The 24783-nt window shown below is 38.7% G+C and overlaps 4 protein-coding genes across 4 annotated transcripts in view; 3 read left to right on the plus strand and 1 right to left on the minus strand.

The window, feature by feature from the left end:
* The first annotated feature begins 154 nt into the window (after window positions 1-154).
* Window positions 155-1582, plus strand: LOC109539546 (ADP-ribosylation factor-like protein 1). The gene is made up of 4 exons (XM_019907346.2): window positions 155-361; window positions 413-629; window positions 744-855; window positions 913-1582. Exons 1-4 carry the CDS (start codon window positions 358-360, stop codon window positions 1120-1122), a joined length of 543 nt encoding a protein of 180 aa, XP_019762905.1. The 5' UTR covers window positions 155-357; the 3' UTR covers window positions 1123-1582.
* Window positions 1120-6458, minus strand: LOC109545911 (DNA polymerase delta catalytic subunit). Its single transcript, XM_048670249.1, has 17 exons — window positions 6185-6458; window positions 5996-6131; window positions 5817-5948; window positions 5501-5766; window positions 5218-5441; window positions 5036-5166; window positions 4797-4978; window positions 4501-4734; window positions 4283-4448; window positions 4016-4227; window positions 3218-3479; window positions 2930-3163; window positions 2702-2874; window positions 2399-2648; window positions 2216-2345; window positions 1914-2138; window positions 1120-1856 (listed from the first exon to the last, which is right to left on the minus strand). Exons 1-17 carry the CDS (start codon window positions 6232-6234, stop codon window positions 1675-1677), a joined length of 3189 nt encoding a protein of 1062 aa, XP_048526206.1. The 5' UTR covers window positions 6235-6458; the 3' UTR covers window positions 1120-1674.
* Window positions 6459-8128: 1670 nt separating this feature from the next.
* Window positions 8129-17404, plus strand: LOC109535448 (gamma-aminobutyric acid type B receptor subunit 2). Its single transcript, XM_048660651.1, has 12 exons — window positions 8129-8284; window positions 8335-8472; window positions 8669-8944; window positions 9038-9103; window positions 9158-9340; window positions 12291-12488; window positions 12543-12603; window positions 12657-12791; window positions 12844-12959; window positions 13081-13191; window positions 16123-16401; window positions 16449-17404. Exons 1-12 carry the CDS (start codon window positions 8129-8131, stop codon window positions 17271-17273), a joined length of 2544 nt encoding a protein of 847 aa, XP_048516608.1. The 3' UTR covers window positions 17274-17404.
* A 995-nt stretch (window positions 17405-18399) lies between these two features.
* Window positions 18400-24783, plus strand: part of LOC109535449 (neuropeptides capa receptor) — a 30226-nt gene continuing 23842 nt past the window's right edge. The window contains exon 1 of the mRNA XM_019901361.2: window positions 18400-18670. Coding sequence (XP_019756920.1) covers window positions 18606-18670 — 65 coding nt within the window. The 5' untranslated portion in view covers window positions 18400-18605. The remainder of the gene's footprint in view (window positions 18671-24783) is intronic.

Genomic DNA, 24783 nt, shown 5'->3' on the forward strand with positions numbered 1-24783 from the left:
TAGACGGCTTACGATTATTTTCTAGTTCACCTCCTGTGACATAAAACTACTCAAATCACACAGTAATTGTTTTTTGTAAACCGTAGCTATTGGCAAGGATCTGATAATATTAGCAACAATACTTGAGTACTGAAATAAAATTATAAATTATTTTTCAAACCGTCTAGCTTAGTAATGACAGTCTAGTTGGCTGTGGATGTCTGATATGTGTAAATAGAATCATCTTTTTACACGTCAAAACTTATTAAATAGCATATCCCCATTAACAAACAGTTTTCTGTGAAAATGGCCCTTTAATGAGCCGGTAACGTTGTTGTGCAATCGAGGGAAACCAGCAAAACTCCCCCAGACTTAGAAATGGGTGAGTAGCCGAATGAAAACCCATAGACAGTTTTAAAGGTTAGTTTTCCAGGTGTCTTGTTTAGTTATTTTAAAAGCCTGATTGGGGCGCGAGAAATGCGAATTCTCATACTAGGATTAGACGGTGCTGGCAAAACCACCATCCTATACAGGCTGCAAGTTGGGGAAGTTGTAACCACGATTCCCACCATAGGGTTTAATGTAGAACAAGTCACATACAAAAATCTTAAGTTTCAAGTTTGGGACCTTGGAGGGCAAACTAGCATCAGGTCAGCACTATTTTCCAAACGGCCTGCTGCCCTAGACTGGGGCCAGAAGGAATAACCTCATTTAACGCTACATTTATTAGTGGAACCAATTAATCTAAAAGCTATTGATTCTAGGCCTTACTGGAGATGCTACTACAGCAATACAGATGCCATTATCTATGTAGTGGATTCTGCAGATAAAGAGAGAATGGGCATATCAAAAGATGAACTTTTTCACATGCTCAGGGTGAGTTTGCAGAACAAAAATCAAGGGCCAGAAATGAGTGTCGGATGTTAATTGCAGGAGGAAGAACTACAAGACGCCATTCTGGTAGTTCTCGCAAACAAACAAGACATACCTGGCTGTATGTCGCTGAAAGAAGTCCATCAAGCGCTCGGTCTAGAAGCGTTAAAAAATCGAACATTTCAAATATTCAAAACATCGGCCACAAAAGGCGAAGGCCTGGATATGGCAATGGAATGGCTGGCAAACGCACTTAAAAATCGGAAATAACAGTTCAATGTTTGTTTTGTATTTATTTCTCTAGTCTTAATCATAAAGTGCAAACGCGGTTTGTGCTACTTTGCCGATGAAACATTGGGTTGGTTTGTTGAAGACGTTTATTTATTAGGCCAATGGTTGGTTTAATGAAAGGTGACGAAACCACTTACGTTTCGATAATTTAGAGTAGTTTATAAAGCTTCATTCCATAACGTTTGTGTCCTTTGAAAAAATGTTCTATTAATTTAACTGTTTAGTTTTGTATGTCGCAATTTTAATCGGCTACACATTAGAAGCGCGTTGAAGAAATGTGTATCCAAATAGCTATTCATTGTAAACCCAAAATAAATATTAACAAGTATCCAAAACATATTTATCTAAATTTTACATGGTAGATGTTTAATAATAACAGTCACTTTGTACCACACTTAACGGATTCTAGTATGTAAATAAATTTAGTTTAGTACTTTCACTCTTTCTTAGCTTCAAAATCATCGTTAATAGACAAAAACTTTTGCAACAATTGGAACGCTCGGTAAATCGTACCCTTTCATTAATTACTTGTTAAAACATATCTTGATCCATAAGTTCGTCCTCCTCCTCCGGCACTGGATCACCAAAACGACCAATCTTAGTCTTGCTAGTGTCCAGTTCCATTTGAACCTTTTTCCTGATGTAAAATATCGGGCAATCCCTGCTAGTGCACAGGATTTCCTCGTGTAGAGAGCCCTGACATCGTTGACATTCTTAGAAAAAACAAACAATCATATTTGGATTTTTCTTCTGAAACAGTGACTATCTACCAGTGAACAGAGCGGCAAATCTATCTTCCAACATACGGTGATGGCACAATTCCTGCTGATAAATAGCGGATTCTTTCGGCTTACAGTAGGGACAAACTGCCTCTTTTTCGTAGCCTTTGGGTAGAACCGATTTGCATCCCAAACAAGTTTCTTTTTTCTGAGTGAATGCCGACAGGGCGCCTACTTTGGATGTGACCACAGTCCTTGTTCTAGTATGTTCGCCTCCTGAGTAAGCAAACCATTATTTTCAAATTCAGACCAAAAAATATGGTTTGCTCTGACATTCGACTGCGAAAACTTACGCAACAGAATCGACTCAGCATTGTCGCCCAAAATTGGCTGAAAAATCCTGACCAGCGGCTTGGATAGTTGATTTTCTAAGTAATACTTTGCGTCTATTGGCACGTTGTTTTCCAGCACATAAATCGGGTCCTAAAAAACATCGGTTAGCATAATACGAAGGCGCGGGTTTAGTTGGCGCTTACTTCGGCTTTTTCAAAGGCTTTTGCTGACTTGGTGGCCGCAGTAATCACATAAGGGATGCGATCGCCCAATTTGGGTGCATTTCCGGGGTCGCGTTTCTTCATCTTCTTGGCGAGCTCCACATGGGCTTGTTTGGCTGCATAGTCTTCCTTGGTCAGCTCTTTTGTTATCACCAGCTGCGAGATGTCGATGTTGTTCTGCAACAGGTCGGAAATGACCAACTTTGCGTAATTAACTGCGCCGTCAGGGTCTCTGAAAACAAAAATATATTACTCTCGTTCTGAGTCAGTTTCAGCACCATTTACCTATCAATTAGTAGTTTTTGAAGACACGTGTTAATTACATCCACTACTAGGGTGCAGTTGTCTCTTCTCACGGTCTCTATCCCTTTGCAATCCATTTTGTCGTACTTGTCGGGTTTGGTAAAGTACAGCCCAGCGTACCTTTTCTTGTTAATGAGCAAGTATGGGTAGTAGACCTAGAACAGTGAAAATTAGTCCTAACTGGGAATTTTTGCGGTTGTATGGGGGTGCCTTTTCAAACTCCAACTTGATGGGGCTGATAAACTTGGCGCTGATAAGGGCGGCAGCCTCCCGCCCCAATTCCATACTCTTCTCCAAACTCTTCACTTTGAAATTGACCATCACCGAATCAGTGTCGCCATATATTACTTTCGCATCGCTTTCATACCCATTTTCCACTTTGTAGTGTTGCTCGACTTCCTGCTTGGTTTGCTCTATCATTGTGCGTCCATAAGCGGTAACACTCTGCAAAAAATAGCGTTGGATATTCACAGCACTCGATTAAATCAAAGGACTTACGCCCGATATTTCCAAACAAGGCAGTTTGCCAACTTGCGCCCCAGTGAAACCATACACCGAATTGGCGGAGATTTTGTAGGCCAGCTGCCTGCCGTTGAGCACGTTCCTTAAAATAGGGTCTTTAACGTCTTTCAACAAATCCCGGGTTTTCTTTCTGGCTGCCAGCAGATGCTGCAGAATATGCGGCAAAAGTCCCGGTCGCACTGAAGATTTCACAAACATGCAGTTGGCTGGGGTGGTTGTGACTTGGTCATCGGACAATCTAGAAAGTTAAACATTTAATTCTGATTTCACCAGTGCGTTGAATGGACCCAAATTTATACCACGTCTAAACCAGAGCTTTCTTTATCTAGGGCTGAAATCCAAATTTCGATATCTCAACTGATTTTCCAGAAATAGTATTCGGAAGTGTATGATGTAAAATTGAAAAACCACGCAAAAAATCTTCAAAGTTTGAAAATTCATTCTGATGACATCAGTGCCTTGAATTGAACAAAATTTACACCGCATCTAAACTGAATCTTTCATGATCAAGTCCTGAAACCATTATTTCAATATCCCAACAAATTTCCTAGAAATCGTCTTTAAAAGTGCAAGATGCAGAAATGAAAAACCGCGCAAAGTTTAAAAAATCATTCTGAAGACACCAGTGCCATCATAAGTACCAAATTCCCACTACATACGAACTGAAGCTATCCGAAAATATCTATCGAGTGCTGAAACTGTTATTCCAATGTCTCGACTGATTGCTTTAAAACCAGCCTCCAAAAGCAAAAACCGCTCCAAAGCTTTCCTCACCCTAATTTCTCCTTTGCAAACTGGCTCTTAATCAAGGTGGTGTAGCACAAATTGTGCGCAATCATAATACTGGGGTATAGAGAGCTGAAATCCAGGGTGGCAATCGGATCGGTATAGTAGCCCCTAATGGGCTCAATTACTGTAGCCCCTTCGTACTGTTCGGAGCCCGCCTGACCTTGATGGGCGGGCATAAAGTATCCGGCTTGTCTTGCCTAAAAAAACCTCATAAGATCAAATGTTTAAACAAATTAACGTCTGACCGCCTACATGTCTTAGCAGCTGAGCAACCACCTTCACCTGCTCGCCCTTTGTTAGCAAACTAGTTATGGGCACTCCGGTAACTCGGGCCATTTCTATATCATTTGTGAAGCTCAAAACCGTACCGATCAGTCTCAAGGGCAGTTCAGCGTCCTTTAAACAATAAACGGCCAATCTGAAATGGACATAAAGGTCAAAGCTTTATACTGCACTCAAGGCGTCGTTACCTTCTTCGGGTTTGATCATCTCCATTCTGCAGGTCAGTGATAATGCTGTAATGAACATCCTCCTTCTGCTCACCTAGCAGGTTCTGGCAAACACTATTAAGGGTGTAGGAGCGCAGCTTGCAGTCCCGTTTGATAACCAGCAGCATGTCGTAGGGAACCCGCCCTTCAAAGTTGATGGTTTTATACGTGCGCTTGCCGATTTTGGTTTGAGTGACTGTCTCTTTAATCTGCGATCTGCATTGTTAAATACAACGTTTGCAGAATGAGTGGTTTAGCTCCCGCCTCCATATGCCCACCTGACATTCAAAAGTCTGCCCAAAAAATCAAACTTTGCCACCTTTAGGTGCTTCGCCCTGTCCAGTAGATAGGTGAAGTCGAAGTTGTTGATGTTGTAGCCGGTGAAGATATCGGGGTCCAATTCCCGCACAAAATCCGCCCATGCCGCCAACATTTCCTCCTCCTTTTCATAGCAATACACCTGGACAACGTAGGTTTACCTCAGCGCACTTAATTGGAGAACATTCATATCACCCACCTCTGCATGGCCAATGGGAGCACATGAGTTCAAACAAAAAATGTTTCTGGCCATTACTTCCTTTGCGCCATGGAGTTGTATCACGTTGGCAATTTGGATGATCGGGTCTATGTTTGGTTCGGGGAAAATACCTACAAAACCCAAGGATTAAGTAGGAAAAAATCGCCCAGAACATGGCAAACCTTTTCGGCCTGCACACTCAATATCAAAGCTATGGATTCTGAACTGGGCAACATCAGCCCAGTCTCCTTCAGGGGCGTGAGCAATAAAATCCGCCCAGGAAACATCGCACTCCACTTGGCAGCGGGATATTTTGGAATGCAACGATTTGCCCGTTCTGAGGTGCCACTTTTTGGGGGGCAACTCTATCCAAACGCACCCCAGTATGTGAGTGTCCACCATAAACCTGCAATTCACCATCAATTCAATTTTAGAGCTGAATATTCGATACAAGCAGCCGGGTACCTTGTTTCAATATCCACGTTGCTTTCGAAAAACTCAAAAGAATGCGACGCTAGTGGCTGATAAACCACCTGAGCGCTCAAGAGTCTCTTTGCTGCTGGCACGAACTTGTGTTGGGCCACAGTGACTTTAGCAAACGGCTCATCTTCATCCCCATGATATTGAACCAATGTTTTGCCCTTCACTATTTCCACCATCAGCACAGCGTCGATTGTACCTTCTTTATTGCCTCCTCTTATATCAGCGATTAAGGCATCATTCAACTTAGTCTGGAAGAATTAGTAGTAGAACGCTCAAAGGGTTTGAACGGAACATGTACCTTGAAAGGCGCCAAGTCAGATTCAGCAAAAGTTCCAGGCAAGTTAAAGTAGAAATAAGGCGAAAAGCCATGAACGTGACAGCAGACGCTGTTCCCTTCTTTGGTTACGCCGAACATTCGAATGATTGGCACCTAAAAGGGCAGGTTTTATGCATGAAGCGCTCTAATTGGGGGCTTACATGGCCAGTTTGGGGCCCAGGCATCCCGGGGTAAACATTGCCAATATAGTGGTCCAATTCGAGCTCCTGAAAAATCAAAGTGTCCCTGTTGGGGTCGACGACACCGAGCGGGGGCCTCTGAATGCTGCTGTTCGGCCTAAAAAGCCGGAAATGCTGCAGATCGGGGCTCAGCTGATAAGGGAAACTTACTTGAACCGTTTGTAGGCCCCTGGCTGGTCTGCGGACCGGCGTTTGCTCATTTTTGTCAAGTTTTACTAAATTAATCAACTGGGAAATGTCTTTAATCTAAAACTAAGTGGGTGAGAGTTTTTTCGAGCTATTGGGAATTTCTGGGTTGCAGGCAACGGTCGAAGTGTTCAAAAGGACAGTAAAAGTTAGTAACATTCGAGGATTTAAGCAGAAAATTCTATTTCCCGCGTTCGAAGTATAACCTCTAATCTCTAATAATTTGCAGGTTAGAGCCAAGGAGTGTTCGTTAAAAGCATTGGAGCGCGATTTGGCATCGCGCTTTAGAGACTGGAGTTGATAACTTTGTTTCGCTGAAAATGACAAATTTTATTTTTCTCTAATGTGAAAAAATTGTTAATTTCGATGCCAGCAACAGACAAACCGGAAAATGACCAAAAAAGTCACTAACCGATTTTCGCTTTCCTAGTTTATTTGGCCCTCGCTTTCGCAAGAAGTAATTGTGTTCACCTATTAGATACTTACAAAGTTGCATAAGCAGAAATGTTTAGAAAAGATAAAATATTTTTTCGTATTTAAACAATTTCGTGTTGTAATTGGTAGGTGCAAAAAATGAGAAGCCGCACAGTCACGCGCCATTGAAGTTTTAACTCTAAAATCTTAGAAACCAAGACGCAAATAAAAATTTTCCAAAAGCAGTTCTTTTGTTAGAAATGACCGCAAAACGTAAAAATATTTCTTTTATTTAAACAGGAACCGCACAGTCAACGCGCCACTGACGTTTCAACATAAAAATCTCCAAAACTAAAGCCCAAATTGAAATTTCACAAGAGCTGGTTTTTTATTAGAAATAACCAGCAAACGTAAAAGTATTTTCAGCATTTAAAAACATTGTGTGGTTTCACAGACAGAAGCAAAAAATTGGGAACCCCCCCACCCCTATTTAACGCGCCACTGGCGTTGAAGTAAAAAACTATTTCAATAGTGACGTAGCTATCTATTAAAGTAGAACGTGTACAAAATTTAACGCAAATTAAATGGATAGTTAAAAAATTATCATTAAAAAACGTTTTTTTCTCAAACTTTGACACCGACAATATCTGTTAGGAAACATATTGGATGCTCTTTCACTTACTAGTACATTTAACGACTCTTAATCGGGATCACCCTGTACAAAGAAAAAATCTATTTGGACAAAACGAAAAATTTGCTCTTCCGCATTAATTTTCTTTGAATTATCAGCTGCTTGAAAATGCCCAAAAAGAGTGTAAACTTCGACTGTTTCTAATGGAAGCGAATAAAATGGCAAGTTGCTTTCGACTACAAAGTGTTTGATCAAGCAGATGCCGACTGCAACATGGCATAAAAACGGGAAAAATGTGCCGAGCGAGCAAATTAAAGCTGGCAGAATCTGAAGTTCATGAGGCGCGGCATTTGAAGAGGCCCTCGAGCTTGAAAGCATGCGGTATTCATAATGTCTAAAGGGCTAAGCCCTCAGTCTTTTTATTGTTCTAACGATGTGAAGGCACATTGACGAGTACCAGTGTGTTTTTCGCAAATCCCATTGATTCTAAGATGGTTTTGCACCATTTAATTCAGCGCTCGTTTTGTGTTTTTTTCATATCACTCGCGCTCATTCTGTATGTGGTTCATGTGAAAAATGCCGACCAACAACGCTTAAGTTTCGCTCGTAATGAAAACTTTTCCTCCCTAATTGGGGAATTGTTGGCCAGAATTTCCCGTCCAGGAAATCTAGCCGATGTAGCCCCTGGAGAAATACTCGATGTATTCAAACTTCTGAATTCTTCTCTCGGTCTGGAGAATGACACGGATGGGACTTCCGGCGGACTAAACAACGCCAAACATGTGCATATACTAGGTAAGCGCGGTTTTTAACCCCGTTTCCTTCCAGCTAATTTCCAGCCACATTTTTCTCAATTTCCTCCGATGCTGTATATTCCAGGTTTATTCGAGTTAACTACCAAATTAGGGCGGCGCTCTGGCGCGAGCGAGTTAATGGCAGCAAATCTCGCTGTACAACATGTAAACGCTCTTAATATCCTGCCTGGATACAAGCTGATTTTGCTAATTAACGACACTCAAGTAACAGGATGTAGCTTTAAAAAAAATGTTGTGGGAATGGATTTTTTCAGTGCGATCCTGGGGTGGCAGTTGATCGACTTTTCCATGCAATCTACTCGAAAATGACCGTTTTTATGCTGTTGGGATCGGGATGTTCCAATGTGAGCGAGGCTCTGGCTCAAGTAGTTCCTTATTGGAATATAATCCAAGTAGGTGCCTTTCCAGACACATTGAAAGTACCCTTTCTTTAATATAAAAACGACACTCTGTAGTAGTTGAGTGTGTTGTTGAGATAAATGAGGCAATTCTTTGGTGCTTTGCACAAACGAGGACAATCTGTTAGGGACAATGCGCCAAGGATGTCTTAGGTTTAGCCAAAGAAAACGCTTTTTTTCGGGCTTCTAGGTTTCATACGGGTCGAAATCGCCCGCATTATCCGACAGACGGAAATTTCCTCTATTCTTCCGAACAGCAGCCCCTGATTCAACACACAATATCGCCAAAGCGCGCTTTATCAAATACCACAAGTGGCAAATGGTGGCGGCTTTCAGCCAAAGCGAAAATCGCTATTTGCTCCCGATCAACCACTTAATTACCGAATTGGAAAAGGAAAATGTTACCTGCATTTCCACGGTCACTTTCTCATCTGACAACTACAAGGACCAGTTACAGTTATTAAAGGTAACTAAATGTTGAATTAAAAGTTTCTAAAAACCCTGATGAAGCTGAGTTTTATCGACTTTTTTCGAAAAAAAAAATGGAGTTATTTTTCAGAAACACGACACCCGCATTATTATAGGAAGTTTCTCAGTTGCGATGGCTCCCGGTATATTTTGCGCGGTAAGTTCCTTTGCGCGATTGAATCCGATCCAGCTAAGTGACTTACCACTAAAGGCACACGAATTGGGCATGTTCGGAGCGGAATACGTTTGGATTATTGAAAATCGTGACGTCGCCTGGTGGGAGCAAATGGTAAGCGGCTGCAGCCAATCGCAGCTTCGAGAGGCTGTAGAAGGAATTATATTGGTTGGTGACTTTGACTTGGATTATCAACGGCAATCGGTTTCACATTCCCAGGTAAGTTACGGCCAGTATAAAAGAAAAATGTGCGAATTATACGTTGGTTAGCGAAATTTTTTGTCAAAGTTATTGAATTTGTAGACATCAGTTAGGACGTTTTTTTGTCGTCAAATTAATCTACATTTGGCATTAATGATTAATTTTTAAAATTTTGCTACCAAACACTGACCTTCCACCTAAGACTACAATTCTTTATTTGCCGCGGTAAACGTTTGAAGAAAAACTAATTTTTTGCCCATTTTAAGCGAAAAAACTGGGGGAACCTTTCACTAAAGTAAACGCATTTAGGAACAAATGTGCAAAAAGCTTCCAATCTTTAGAGAGTCAATAAAAAAACAAAATCGTAACGCATTTGTTTGAAAAATTTCAGTTAAGTTCAGTTTCAGCTTGAAAATTTGGGAACTATCTAAGCAAAGGCTCATTTATTAGTCATTTCCAGTGAAAAACGGGCAGACATTGTCACTAAAGTACGAGAATTCAACAAACAAAATTGGAATCTTTTTCAAACAATAAAAATAAATTTCAGGCAACCAAACTGGCAAATTTGAGAATAATTGCAAATTTTATCGATTTAAGACGCAAAACTCTTACTAATTTAAACCAATTTTTAGCATAAAACAACCCAATTAGTTAAAAATTGCAATTATTCCCACTAATTAAACAAATCTGTAAGTTTTCGCGTATTAATTGAACTAAAAAGTGAAAAACCATTACAATTTTCGCCTATTTCTTGGTTGAAAGTTTGAGTTAACAAAAACTAATTTGTTGGTTATTTATAGTGAAAAACTGGCAGGAATTTTCACTGAAGTACAACAATTTACCAATCAAAATTGCAAAAACCTTACAATATCTGGATTTTGGCAAAATTCCCACTCAGTTGCACAAAAAAAAACATTGCATTAAGTTTCAAGCTATGGAAATAAGACATTTAAAAACGACAATTATTCCCACTAAACGAATGAATCTGTAACTCTTCGCGTATTAACTTGAGAAGCGAAGAACAACTACGATTTTTGCCCATTTCAGGTTGAAAAATTGGCAATTATTTAAATAAAAACTCATTTGTTAGTCATTTCTAGTAGAAACCCAGCAAACCCTTTCAATAAACTCAAACAAATTACGGTAAATTCCCGAATGTTTTGGTTAATTAACGCAAAACTCTAAGTCATTTAAAGAAGTTTCAGATACAGAACAACTGTGTAAATTTTTAAACTTGTAACTCGAAAACCAAAGAAAAACTAGAATTTCGATCCATATCGCTGTTACTTACCATTTAAGTCATTTTTGGCCATTTATAGTGAAAACTCAGCAGAAACTTCCACTAAACTCGAACAAATAGCTGAATGTTTAGGTAAATTCACGCAAAACTGAGAGTAATTTGAAGAAATGTATAACGATGACTGGAGGTAAAGAAACCAGAAAAATAATTATTCCCACTAATTAGACGAAAGTTTATCCTTTTAGTAATCAGAGCTCAAAAATTTGGAAAATATTGCAATAATTTTAGCTTAAGCTTCTTAGGCTCTTTTAAGTGAAACAAAAGGCATTTTTCAGGTCAAAGTACAAAAATTTCCCAAACAAATCTTCCAAAGCAAAAACTTCCTAATCAGTTGCAGGAATAAGTCCAATAAGTTTCAAACCGTGGAAATAAATTATTTAACAATCACAATTACTCTCACTAACTGGACAATTCTCTACTTCAAGAAGCAAAAACCAGAAAATTAAATAAAAATTACAAATTTCATCGATCACGCAAAAATTGTATTAATTTTAATGAGTTTGCAGCGACACCTTAAAACATCCCAAATAGCGAAAAATGGGAATTATTCCCATTAGTCTTCAAATAAGCGCGTATTAACTTGAAAACCGAAAAACAATTGCATTTTTTGTCTATTTTAGAATGAAAATATGACAATTACTTAAGTAAAAACTCATTGTTCATGCGCTTTTTAGTGCGGTTTTTCTACAAATAATTGAATATTTAGGCAAATGAACGCAAAACGCTAAGTAAAACAGCTTCAAACATCCGAAATAGTTAAAATATGACAATTATTCCCACTAAATAGGCAGACGATTATCACTGTAGCCATCAAGGCTAGAAAACTTGAAAAATATTGCGACAATTTAGGCTATGGCGTCTAAGTCTCATTTAAGCGAAACATGACAAATACTAACGAAGAGTTTGTCGTGTTCAAAAATCGCACATGAAAGGGAATTTTTTCGCGGCTTAAGTGGACAGATAATTTTTTGAAATAAGACAAATCTACTGCTTTTAGGAATGTTTTCCGGGCTTTGAAGCCGTGGTCTATGGGAATTTCTTCCTGACGTTTCGTCCACAACTGTGGTGGACATTATCAAAGGCAATGAGGCAGTGGGCGAAGTGATCTCCCGTGCTTTCCGACTAAGATTCAACTGCTGGTCGTATGTCGTATTTATGCAGCCCAGCCATGTGTGCTCATGCGTGGGGGGATGGGTGGGGGTTCAAACGCTTCGGCGCACATGCTGTTTGGCGCAAAACGCGCTTCCAATCTGGATTGGGTGCCGTAATTTCTTCTTTTCTGTTTGAAGTTGTTTTGGTGTTTAAATATTTTGATGGCCTCTCTGGTGAGTCTCGGGTAGTATCTTTCGGATTGGTGCAGAATGTCCACTTCGTCTGATAAATCTACTGCTTTTGGCTAATTAAACTAATACATACTAAATTAAATTATTTGTCCGCCTAAGCCGCGAAGAAATTCCTTTCATGACAAATACTGTTACTTATTTAGTACTTCGAAACAGACATTTGAAACTTTTCGTCGAAAAAAGTGAACAAATACAAAACAACTATTCCCACCAAATTATAGTCGAGCCTTTCCTGTTAAAACCAGTGCTTCTCCTTATCGGCTAAACTTTATTAATACTTTTAAAAGTCTGTGGAATAATGAAAAATTCAGGGAATTATTTACAGAATATAGAAGACAAATCAGCAATTCCTGTTGGGAGAATGTCGAAATATGCTAAGCAATCGTACGACGCTATTTGGGCCATGTCCCTATCATTAGCAGCGAGCAATATCGGCTCCTTCGAACAGTTCAGCTATTCAAATCGTCAAGTTGGGCGCAGTTTCTTTGAAACTATGAGAAAGCTAAAATTCGTCGGATTGTCGGTGCATATTTAACAGCGGCCAACTTCGAAAACTTGTTAACTCACTTTGTTTCAGGGCCCAATCAGATTCGAAGGAGCTGACCGAGTGGGCGATCTGGTTGTTAGTCAAATTCAAGGTAAATATGGACTTTTTCGTACCCCAATTTAAAGTTTCCTACTCCAACTGCAGGTGGGCGAGTTGCAGACGTTCTTTTCTACGATTCGATTCAAGACACTTTGGAGTCCAACTGCGTGTTCTGCAGGAAAATTCGATGGCAAAACGATCGAGTTCCCATCGCTAAAAGAATCTTCAAGACCACACAAGGTAGTAAACGATAGTCAAACAACGCCTGATTCTAATGGCCGAATATTTCTAGTAACGATACCAAAAGTATTGTTTTCCCTGACTACTGGAATATCAGTTTCCGGTATCATTTGCTCGTTAGTGTTCCTCTATTTTAATGCGAAATTCCGACAGATGAAGACAATAAAGGTAGGCCTGATCAAGACTTAACTACGTCATTATCACCGGGAAACTTTTAATGGCAATGAGAAACTTTGTTTTTAACACAACCCTCCCCGTCTCATTTAAAAGTTTCCCTTGCACTTTACAGCTTTCCAGCCCCAATCTAAACAACCTGACAGTGACTGGATGCATTTTGGTCTACGTATCGGTGATTTTATTTGGTCTACACAGCGTAAATTGGTTTAGTGACCTGTGCTCGGTAAGTTTATTAAATCCACGAATTTTTTGCGTGGTTATTCATGTTTCCTCTGCCCGATTTTACAAAAACACAGCTGGTGGACTCGTTTCATTAGAGCCGCACTCTACTCATAACAGTCAATCTTCAACACAAACACTGCACGAACGGGGCAAATAATGTTGGAATGAAAATTCTAGCTCCTCACTTTGGCATTTTCCTAATAAACGCTCGTCAAATAGCTACATGCATCAACATACAATTTCCTGCATTAAATTCACAAAAAATACAAGTTTCTGGTTTAAATAAAATCGATTTGCTGTTAATAGTTCATGTGTGTGAAACAAGCAAACAAAGCTTTGACGATTTTAGACAGTACTAAAGTACAAAATAATGAGCCTGAATTTTTTAAAATTAAACCCACATTAATTAGGAAAGCTCTTGTTTGTTTGCCTGGAATTTGTGGAAAAACTTTCCCATTTTTGGTATGAAATATACTGAAAATTTCTGGTTATACACCATTGCGTTTGGACCCTGAAAAGCATAATTAAAGGCTTTAAAATATATTTTTCAAAAAAGGAAGAAAGCTTTAACTTTACACTTGTCGACAAGGGAAAATTTTTAATTATTGTTTACTATTTCAACGATTTTTGAAAATTTTCAAAGTTGGAAAACTCCCATCTCTCATCAGTCTGACTGTACTGATAATATTTTAATTTCGCTATATTCACTGATTTATTTGACGCCTAAGCAAAAACACTTGAAATCACGCTTTGCCAGTCCACTGGAATCAAATTCATTTAATTTTTAATTAGATTCGACCGGAAAAGTTTAGTGTGGCAGACTTTCAATAACAATCCACTTTGGTCTGCACTTTCCTCTTTTCAGCACAATAGTTTCGTTCGTTTCCCAATTAACAAACCATAAAAGTTAAATTAAATAATTTTATTTATATACGCATACTCGCGCTTTCATTCAAAATGTCTTTCAACTCACGATAAGATCCGAAAATAACTGCGGCGGGCAGAAAGCAACAAACATTTTGCATTAAAAAATGTGAGGCTTTAGGCTCGTTCTGTTCGTTAACTTTCCAATCACTGCGGAACAGTTGCCCTACAAAGCCATACAAACAAAATAATTCAATTTCCTACACCCTCATTCTTTTAGCCAGTCAAAATGCAACTGTGTAACTGTAAGATGACTCGATTTTATTTCGTTTGTTCTGTTTGTAGACGTTGTTAATTTGCTCGCAAAACAAAAATTTCTCAAAACCATCGAATTTTCCAAGAAAATTTTCCTCGACTCTCTAAAATTTCACAAAAATAACTGAAGCAGAGCCAAACAAACATCTAGCGAAGGAAAACTTGAGTTTTTCAGTTTGATTCTGCTCGTTCGCTCAAATCTCACAAACTTTTCAGTCAATTTATTTCGGAAAGCATACTGAAAAATCATCAAATTCTCCATATAAACTAGTAGCATTCGAGAACGTCATTTATTTGCTCGAAATAATGAAAGTGCCTTTAATTTTTCATGCAGATTGTCTTTAAGCTCAGTAAAAGGTTCGTTCTGTTTGACCAAGTCGTTCTTTGGTCGAAAGTTTGCTATCTTTTCAACGATGGTGAAACATTTTGAATGCGTGTAAAAAAGTAGTGTAATTTTCATCTCAATTCATGCCCCAACTGGCTATAGGGCCTATAAAAATTGCTCAGGTTTTACCGCTGATTCTGTTCGAAAACGTCGTTCATTTGCTCCAAACTCGAAAATTCTATCAAACCTATTCAACCTTCCATGCAGAACTTTTGCCAGCGTGCTTAAAGGGCCCTAAAAAATCAAGCAAACATCCGATTGAAGAAAACTTGAGACGTTAAGGTACGTTCTGCTCCGAGTGATCCTTCGTTGCTCACAACCTCGCAAAGTTGTCAATTCATTTTCGAAATTTTCTCATTAACAGTCTCAAAAATAATTTCCGACACATTTCATGTCCATCGGTAAAACCTCCAAATAAAATTACTAGAATTTTGGCGCTCGTTCTGTTCGTAAACGTGGTTCATTCGTTCAAAACGTTAAAAGTTTATCCGAGGCAAGCAAACATACGAAACAAGAATTTTTTTTGCCTAAGATTCCTTCTGTTCGAGTGCGTTATTCGTTGATTTTTCCAAGTAATACTCAAAATTTTTATTAACGCTTATTAAGCTTAAGGCTGTTTTTTCAGGTAAAAGTGGACGTAAAAGAGACTAAAAAGAAGAGATTCTGATTCGCATTCCTCTTCAAACTCAGTCAAAACATCTCAGTTGAAACCACCAGAATTCATAAAAGCAAAACTCTCGAAATCATATTTTTTCCATTTCCAACTTCAAAAGTCCTATCATTCATTAGTGTTAAATTGGCAAACTTCTCCCGAATTGAATCCCTTGATGTTTAAATGAAATTCAGTTCAAATCATCATGCAGTTTGAGTGAAAAGTGCCTTTGAAAATTCCCATCCTTCATCAGTCTGGATCGTTTTAAACAATTAATTTGCTTCGTTTTCACTCGCTCTTTAAAAATTAGCCACTGTTTTAGAGTTTAACAGGCATTTCCTGAAAGTTAAGCATTTTAACTGCCGCTGGAAATGCAGAAAGCGATCTATTTTTCGCTTTTGTCACTTTTTCAGTGGCTTTCCCCGACTAAAAAGTTGATCTTCAAATTCAACAAGGAAACATCTTAAAAGCAGCTCCTTTATCTGTGAAAAAAGCCATAAAACACCTAAAAAAAAATGTTGAACTCTTAAAAGATTGACGAAAGTGAACGAAACCGATTGATTACAAACTAAATTCTCAAACATTCGCATCCAAAGTCAATCAGAATATTTCATTTGAATCCACTAGAATTCATAAAATCATAGCATCTTCATTTACAACTTGGAGAAATTTTCGCCCGAAGCCCGAAATTGAGACAATCCTCCCATTTATTCCAGGCCAGGATTTTTCTCCTATCTGCCGGCTGTTCGCTAACATTCGGCTCAATTTTCGCCAAATCCTACAGAGTGCATCGGCTGTTCACTTACACTTCAGCCGGTTTGGTGAAGAACAAACTTCTCAAAGATCAGCAACTGATCGGCCTGATTCTGATCCCCATTGCGATTGATTTTTTTATCGTGGCTCTCTGGTCCTCTGTGGATCCGCTCATTAAGCAGCCGCACGACTTGAAGCTGCAGATCAGCGCGGAGGATCGCCGGATTGTCTATCAGCCTCAGGTGGGTTGAAAACCGGATTTTCTACGCGCAGTAATTGGTTGTTGTAGATCCAGATTTGTCAATGTCGCAACACTATTGGCTGGCACGTGGCTCTGTTCGGCTACAAGTCCATTCTGCTCGTCATGGGCGTTTGCATGGCGTGGAAAACCCGCCATGTAGAAATAGCAGCTTTAAACGACTCCCAATTCATCGGCATTTGCGTCTACAGCGCAATTTTCTCCACAATTATTGTGATAGCTTTCAGCTTCGTAACTGAGTACTTTGTACTCAGCTACGTGGCCAAATCAGCTAGTATCCTGGCGTCGACCACCATCACGCTGGTGCTGATGTTGCTGCCCAGGCTCAAGTCAGTATTTGCTCAGACTGATGCAGAGCTGAGCCTGATGGAGAGCTTGGGGCTGAAAATCCAGTCAAACACTCGACGGTTTATCTACGACGACCCAAAAGAACTACTATCCCGACTGGAAATTCAGAACAAAGTCTACCAATCCAGGCTGGAGTTTCTGGACAGGGAAATAGTGCGCTTGGAGGAGATTTTGGAGCATTCGCATCCCAGCTCTAATTGCTCCAGCATTAACGCCATCCAGGTTATTCCAGAAATTCACGTACTGAAGGTTCCCAGAGCTTCCTGGCCCACTTGGCACAATCAACCCATCAAAACTTTCTCATCGGAAAACCGGCTAAATAATGAAAGAAGCGGCGATAGGACGACGAAGTTTTACGGCAAAATTAAGAAGTTTTTTGGCGGCTCTGGGAAAACCAGTGGGGAAAAGCTGCAGCTGGGCTCAAACCCAGAAATTTCCCATTTGGCCCCATGCAGGGAGACTGTGGGGAACATAAACTCGAAGAGTTCCATTAGAAGCTCATATTAATTAACAGCTAGGGGATTTGATTAGGTAGATAGACAAGAGATTGTTATGAAAAAACTGCTCGCGCCTCTGGAGAATGCAGCAGGTTAATCATCTGGTAACAGTGGCCAAATAAATAAACATCTAAAAATGTCTTCACTTTTTTCGCTTCATCAAGCAATTGCCCGCATCCCACTCCGTCTAGTTGGAGATTTCCGGAAACAAACTAGCTTGTTTACATCTGGATGCTTCCCTGCACGTAACACGGGCAAATAATTAGGAAAAACTGTTCCAGCACTAGACTTTTATCGGTTGCAGTTTCCATTCCACTTGCTCAAAATGCCGCCTGGAAACTTTTAAGTGTTGCCAAAATTGGATGTTATTCCAGTTTAGAGTAGTTTCCATAACACCATAAAAAGGACGTGAATGAAGGAAATTAGGATCAGACTAGGGCTTTGTGTCCTTTTGTAGTTAAACATCCATTCCATTCATTGTGCTGGAACTGCATGGAGTTTGAGATCGATCGCATCAAAGCTTCCATTTTACTGGGCAAAAGTTAAATTTTAAAGCTGGGATACACGAAAATGAATAACTAACTGATGAAACCGAATGAAACTTCTGCGCTATCCGCATTGAAAAGTTCTGGGCGAATGCCGTTTTAGAGACTTGGTCAATATTTACGAACAGCATAACTTTCCTTCTGTAATGGAAAAGTACATTTAAAATAAATATGATGGTTTTTCCGAGCTTTAATGGAAAATATCCCCGACATACACTTCGCATTTTTTAAATTTTAAAACCTCTCATCCAGATAAATTCCCGCATGATTTATAGCAGTCATTGAAAGTGGTTTCTTCTAAAAAACGCTCAAGACTTTCACAGCGAAAAAAGCTTTCTGGACAACAATAAATCAAGTGAAAGTTGCACTTTAAAGCAACAATGCGCCATTTTGGCCCGGCTGGAATGTTATTAAATCCTCAACATATTTTCCTTAGTTATGCAATCGACTACATTCAGCTGGTATCTGTATCCATCTACGAGCCAAACATGAATAAAACATGGACAAGAGATGCAACAGTCAGACGCACCGAAATGCGCCCGAAAGAGAAGGCAAAACTTTGGAAAATTTGTCCAGTGTTTGGCGCGCGGCTGCTTTGAACTGTTCCAGGAAACTTTCCTGGAGCGCATTTGCTCGAAGAGTTTCTCCGACTATTCCACCGAAAAACAAATTAATGAAAGTGCAATAAAACATTATTCCAAGTTTCTCCTTAGTGAGTGAAATGAGATGCTTATCAGTCTCTTTCCTGGAAAAACCGCCAGCTTAACAGGAAACTTTCCGCAAAGTCGCACAGGAAAATGATAGTGCTCTCTGAGAATGGATACGTTGCTCCTGTAGAAAATATAAGCGAACTTCAGACTTTGTAAGTAGTTTTTAATGCATTCATGTCCCTTGTGCAGCTCTTTTAGGGAGTTTTGCTTGTTTATTTTATCAATTATTTAGTTGTACTCAAAATGTTCCAAAGTGACTTTGCGTTAACTGATAAATAACTGGGTATTTTTCGGTTATTAGCCCCTAGTGGATAGCAATTTTCTTGATGTTTCCAGCCAATATGATGCATGGAAGTATTCTTTAGTTACGTGCAAGATAGACTCGAAAAATCCCCGGTCGAATCAAAAACACCTTCATAGTAGGCCCAAACATTAAAATTGCCTGGTGGTCGTCAGGCTTATGAGCCACATTTCGTCGGTTATACACCAATATGCTCAATACAAAATTTGACTTTTTACTCACTTTTCATATTTTTTATAATCATTTTTCAATTTTTGTCTCGTTAAAACTGATCCTTTTGTTCGCCTATCATTTTAACCATGTAATGTTATCCACTTAGCGACAATTTCCCACAGAAAGCTGAAAGTGATTTTAAATTGAGCACCCGGTTAATCTTGTTAACCTGATAGTTGAAAAACCCCGAATTTTGAATGCCGGTGCCATTGAAAGCCAACCGGTTGGAAAATTGCTCGCTTTGACCTGAGAAATGCGCTCGAAATCTCACACTTGGATTGCGTCAAAGTGAAACTCTGGAATTTATTGCCATTGAAAACGGATTTTTATCGACGAAAAGGAGACAACACGAAACTAATCTGACGCAAGATCGTTTAATTGCTATTTGAGTCAATGGAATAGAGATTTTGATTTGAAAACTCAACTCGAGTTTACACACTTTTACAAGTCACAAAGGGCAAATAAACAAGCAATTCTCTATTAAGCTTAACAGATCACGTCTTAATAAAGCCGCGGTTCGCTTAAGTAATGCAATCCAGAAAAAACGTGCTTTGCATATTTAAGCAAGCGCCACGCACTAGCAATAAGTCAGTTATTATTTTCTAATCATCCTCCTTAGTATTCCGGCATGGGTTCTATCCTCTAATTTATTCGGGCAAAGATCGTGAATTTCACGTAAATTTTATTTTTTCCCAATTAAACGAAATTAATACAAAATTTTTGGTTGCATAATTGACATTGAATTGCAAAAAATCGCCCTTAGGAGCGGGTTCTCACATAACAAAACCGAAGTTTATTCCTCCGTGGAGAAAACATGCGGAGCACGTAAAATGGCTTTCAATAAATATGAACTAAAAGGCAAAAAATGCGATTATTGAAATACTTTCAACGTATTTTTCAGTCGAACAAAATAAACCGAATGTCTTCTTCGGTTACGCAACGGGAAATTTCGGCCGCATATTCGATTTGCGCAGATTTTTAGCCAAAATATATTCAATTCAATTCAGGCGTCGGATGAATGTTCAATAAACGTCCTTCGTGAAATAAATAAATTGCAAACCACAATTGGAAAACCAGTTCGCAATGAATAAAACGAAAACATTTGCAAGCATTGCAAAAAGACGAAAAGTCCATTTAAAGCATATTAATTTTGCGGGAAAATTCCAGAGGTTGTTTGCTTGTTTTATAACCAAATCAGTTAGATAAAGCCCTAAAAGCATGTTAAAGGAGAGAAAGGAGAAATAAAGTGAGAGTTAAGCTTTTACAGCCGTTGCGTGAAACTCGGGATTATTTCGTGCTTTTATGCCGCCGCGCAGTTCCTTCCTCAGAAGATGCGAGAAAAGTTTTTTTACGGCGAAAAAAGCACGAAAAAATCATAATTTCCTTAGGTTTTTTAGTTTGAAACTTCGAGCTTGCGGAGCGTCAGGAAGAAATTATTATACACGAATGTTTGAAAGCCCGAAAAAGCCACCAGTTTCTGAAAAAAAGTACTATTGAGAAAAATAGTCTATAATAGAGCAAAATCTCTTATTTCCATCGCTAAGAAGCGACGAATGCAACGAGCGATTTAAAAGCTTGCCAGACCTTTTTGATCCGAAGTTATCGAATGTTTTCGCCCCTTTAGTACGATTGAGTGATCTCGACGATATTTTCTCTATTATATAGACTCTCTTTTTCCATAGAAAGACGCCAGCATAAAATGATGATTTTTGACCAAAAAACAAATTTTTTCGGAAAAACTCGAATCGCTCGAATTCCCTCAAATTTTAAAGAGGGAAACGTACAGGCATTTAAAAATGTTTCTGCGAATTATTCATTTTGTTCCAGAAGCGTACAAATTTGGGCACAATAATTTCCCAGCAGGCTCTAAGTTTGAACGCTACTGAAAAAAAATGAAAACTTGAGACCAGATTTTTAAAAGCATTTGAATTCAACGCAAGAAAGGTACAATGAGTAAAAACCGCATAGAAAGCAATGGCATTTATACATGCTTTTTGAATCGTAAATTTTTTCCTAAAGTGTAGAAGTTTGGGCACAGTAATTTCCTAGCAGGCTCTAAGTTTGTACGCTACTGAAAGAAAAATGAAAACTTGAGACCAGATTTTTAAAAGCATTTCAATTCTACACCGAAAAGGTACAATGAGTAAAAACCGCATAGAAAGCAATTGCTTTTATACATGCTTTTTGAATCGTAATTTTTTTTCAGAGGTGTAGAAGGTTGGCCGCAATAATTGTCCTAAATAATTGCACTTAAATCTTGAGTTCACTGGAATTATTGTGCTTCATTGTTCTATGCTACTGGAAAAATTGGAAATTTGAGAACAGATTTTCAAAGGCATTTGAAAAAAAAACAAAAAATTACGTCGAGTGAACAGTTTATAGAAACCAATGGCATGCACTTGGCCCTCAGCCCAGTATGAAAATATTAAAATATTCAACACTCAATAAGCCAGAGACGCTCGACTTGTCTTAACGAAAGCTGATTTTCGTCGATTATTGTACAGATCCTCAATTAAACTGCCAATATTTCGTAAATCCCTTATCGAATTGGCATTGGAACAGAATTGATGTAACGGTAATGGGCTGCTGCTATAAAGGGTTAGCGGCTCGAAGGCAATCGAACTGAAATTATCGAGAGTTAATGGGCTGTTAATTGTTACGTAGACATTTGCCTCAAATACATACTCTAATTAATTTAATGATCGACAGACAATTAATTCAATGCGATTTAATTGCGTATTAAAACAACCAGAAGCGTTTAGACATTGGGTTTTTTCTTGACTATTCCATTTGAATCGAATTTTGCAATATTTTATCGCCGTTGAAATGAATGCATGCACAGAACGGCATTCAGAGCATCTGCTAAACTGTACGATTTATTAACGGCGATTTTTCCGTTTGAGTGAACCTATTTGGGAATTTCTATGCAAATCGTTTAGTCGCAATTTTAGGAATTCTTTAAATCCTCCGGGATTTTTTGGGCTAAAAACTCCTTAATCCGGCCTGTATATTCGTCAGTCATCAACAGGATTGCTAAAATTTTCTATTAACTTTTTTATTAATTATTCACTGTTTCATTGCATTTTTCCCAGATCCAGTTTTCCAATAACTCCAGGTTGATTTTGATTGTTCACTTTCACAATTCAAAGCAGAAACTGTTTGCTTATAGTGCAGCAACCACTAAATCCTTGTTTCAGTCAATGCTTTAATCACTTAACTCTTTTCATCACTTTCTCATCAAGCACTTTTCCTCCTGCGTTTCTTCGCTAAAAATCACATTTTCTCCTGCTTTTGCGACATTGTAGTCGCGGYTTTAACTCCATTTTTCGATTAACTTTTTTACTTTCTTTGTTAGTGCAAGTTCAGCTTACAAATTGGCGAGCTTTTGACGGTAATAAAAATCACTTTTTCATGCTTTTAAAACAAATAATTATATTATTAAAGGATAATGCAAGTTGCGGCCCGGCCTCCCGCATTTTTGCTCGTGATTGGTTAAATGCAAAATCAATGAAGGTCGACAGGTGATTAATCCGGCTTTCCTGCTGGCCAGTGTGACTCGTTTTGCATTTCTCAGACGCTCCACCCGCGCTTTATCTAATCGGATAATTGTGTCTCTTAAGAAGCAGAAAATTATCGATTTTAGATCGAGAACTTGACGAACAGAAGAGTCTGTTGCTTTCTAAATTTGTGATTTATTTATCAAAATCGAGCACCTTTTGCGTCAGAGGCAAAATCAGTCCCCACAAAAAAATAAACCTCTGGTCCTTTCATCAACTTATGGAACATGTTTCGGGATACTAAAGCCAACAATTCAGATAGCCGAATTCAGGAAGCTCCGGATAAAAAATTCAAAAACCTTGGAAAGTTTCAACATTAAAGTTTCCTGCTGCATCAAACTCACAAGAAAATATGAAAGTTCCAAACTTGATCCGAACCCTTTTGAACGGGGCAATGATTAGAACGCAAGACACCGCATTTGTTACCAGAAAACTCTTCTCTAAAGCAACTCTTTATATCGAAAAGCTCTTTTATTGCGTTTAAAAATCGATCTTGAGCTGAAAAAACCACGCACGCTAATTAAATTGAAAAATTGAATATCTAATAAGGCAGCGATTTTAATTTAGTTGCCAATCGACTTGAATTTCCGACTAGTGCCAAGAAAAATTAGATTAAAATTAAAGGATCCGGATTAATAATCTCTAATGAAGTTTATTTTAAAGCAACACTAATTGAAAATTTGTGAAAGCAGATTTTCCAAGTAGCGTTCGATTCGAGGAAACTTTCCGATTCGTCTCATTAACTCTGCTTATGGGTTTCGATGCGAATACTTCCAGTGCTAATTGAGTTCGTTCAAGAAAAATCCTTAAAAGTTAAAACAATGACAAAGTTGTACAAATGGAAATTAATATATGCATTTTCCGGGTGCTTTTAATTAGGAAAAGTCCATTAAAATGACTCCATTGTCGCGGCAAAATAACGCCAACTGCAAATCTCATTTTGTAGCCGTGAACAGGAAATGAAAGAAACACATTCCAACTAATTAATAATACCATGCAGATACAAAGGTTAATAAAATCACAACAAACGCAAATCGGAGTGTTTATCGCGATAAATACTTGGTCGTAAAACGAGCATTATTTGCCGAAGATAAACCAGATTTTATCTGGCGTGGTTCTATTTGACTTCATAAATATAGACTGTTTTAATTCTGAAAAAAAAATTGCATTTCAAATGAGTTATTGCGGGTAATTTACGATGTCGGATTAGCTCCTAACCAGGATGTTTGTTTGCGAAAATTTCCAATAACATTTTTAATTCCAATTTCCGATTGTTCCATTAAAAATTCGAGCCTTCCTAAGCCGGTTTACCTCTTGATGCTGCTAAATGCCATTTTGCCAGATAATCGTCCGAAATTTAATGCAATTGACGATAAATCTTCAGCAGTATTACAGTTACAGTGAGGCTGGCTGGGAGATTTCAATTAACCAAGAGCTCAAATGCCTCACAGTTGAACACTCGACACTGTTGGGCTTAAAACTGAACCTTACACCTCTACCAGATAAATAGCCGGGCCTCATTAAGAAGATTTGTATTCTAATTACCACCTTGTCAACAGAGAATGGACGGTTTAAACTTACAGCCTCTCTAAAAGCTGTTGTAAAAACCGGGGAAAAAATATTGAACTTTGCCCAAACCGCAGCAGGCAACGCTAAAGAAAAGCAACCAAACAAACATGATTATCCAGCAAAGTAGCGAAGCTGAGCACCAAATTCGAATAATAAATATTGACATCGACAAAGAAACGACCCAAATCCCATGTGTGTGCCCAAAAAGGGATGGAAGAAAGCCGCTTTTATTCTTAATTGAATTCATTATTTAGCTTCCATTCCGTTCTTCGAATGGATGTCTTCTACATGTCTAAGATGGGGATTTGCCGCATGAAACGCGAAATCAAAGAGCAGGCCGACCAATACCGGTAAGGGAGGAAAAATCGCTTTTTTCTCAAGGATTGAGGGCCAAACAACCCAAATTAATTAAGCTCTACTTGAGATATGGATATGGCAAAGTAACGGACAGATGAAATAAGGGCAACCCTAGCTGGGCTCAGCCAAATGAAAACATCATTTCCTAAGCCTCATGTTACTTGCTAAACACGTGTCTGAACTAGGGAATTAGGGAATATATTTGCAAAAACGTACACAAAGAATATCGTTTAAGTTGGTAAAAATGCTATTTTAACACTTGATTTGT

This window comes from Dendroctonus ponderosae, unplaced genomic scaffold (assembly GCF_020466585.1).
Source record: "Dendroctonus ponderosae isolate FM_Combo_2020 unplaced genomic scaffold, Dpon_F_20191213v2 Dpon_F_20191213_1, whole genome shotgun sequence".
Taxonomy (NCBI): Eukaryota; Metazoa; Arthropoda; class Insecta; order Coleoptera; family Curculionidae; genus Dendroctonus; species Dendroctonus ponderosae.

What these genes read in the sequence shown, in the direction of transcription:
- LOC109535448 (XM_048660651.1), top strand. Translation starts at nt 8,129, where the DNA reads ATGCTGTATATTCCAGGTTTATTCGAGTTAACTACCAAATTAGGGCGG. An exon ending in CTCCCGGTATATTTTGCGCG is followed by an intron (nt 9,104 to 9,157) that starts GTAAGTTCCTTT and finishes TTACCACTAAAG; the next exon opens with GCACACGAATTGGGCATGTT. An exon ending in GGTTGTTAGTCAAATTCAAG is followed by an intron (nt 12,604 to 12,656) that starts GTAAATATGGAC and finishes CTCCAACTGCAG; the next exon opens with GTGGGCGAGTTGCAGACGTT.
- LOC109539546 (XM_019907346.2), top strand. An exon ending in GGAGGGCAAACTAGCATCAG is followed by an intron (nt 630 to 743) that starts GTCAGCACTATT and finishes TATTGATTCTAG; the next exon opens with GCCTTACTGGAGATGCTACT. An exon ending in AACTTTTTCACATGCTCAGG is followed by an intron (nt 856 to 912) that starts GTGAGTTTGCAG and finishes TGTTAATTGCAG; the next exon opens with GAGGAAGAACTACAAGACGC.
- LOC109545911 (XM_048670249.1), bottom strand. Translation starts at nt 6,234, where the DNA reads ATGAGCAAACGCCGGTCCGCAGACCAGCCAGGGGCCTACAAACGGTTC. An exon ending in CTGACTTGGCGCCTTTCAAG is followed by an intron (nt 5,767 to 5,816) that starts GTACATGTTCCG and finishes TAATTCTTCCAG; the next exon opens with ACTAAGTTGAATGATGCCTT. An exon ending in TGAGTGTGCAGGCCGAAAAG is followed by an intron (nt 5,167 to 5,217) that starts GTTTGCCATGTT and finishes TGGGTTTTGTAG; the next exon opens with GTATTTTCCCCGAACCAAAC.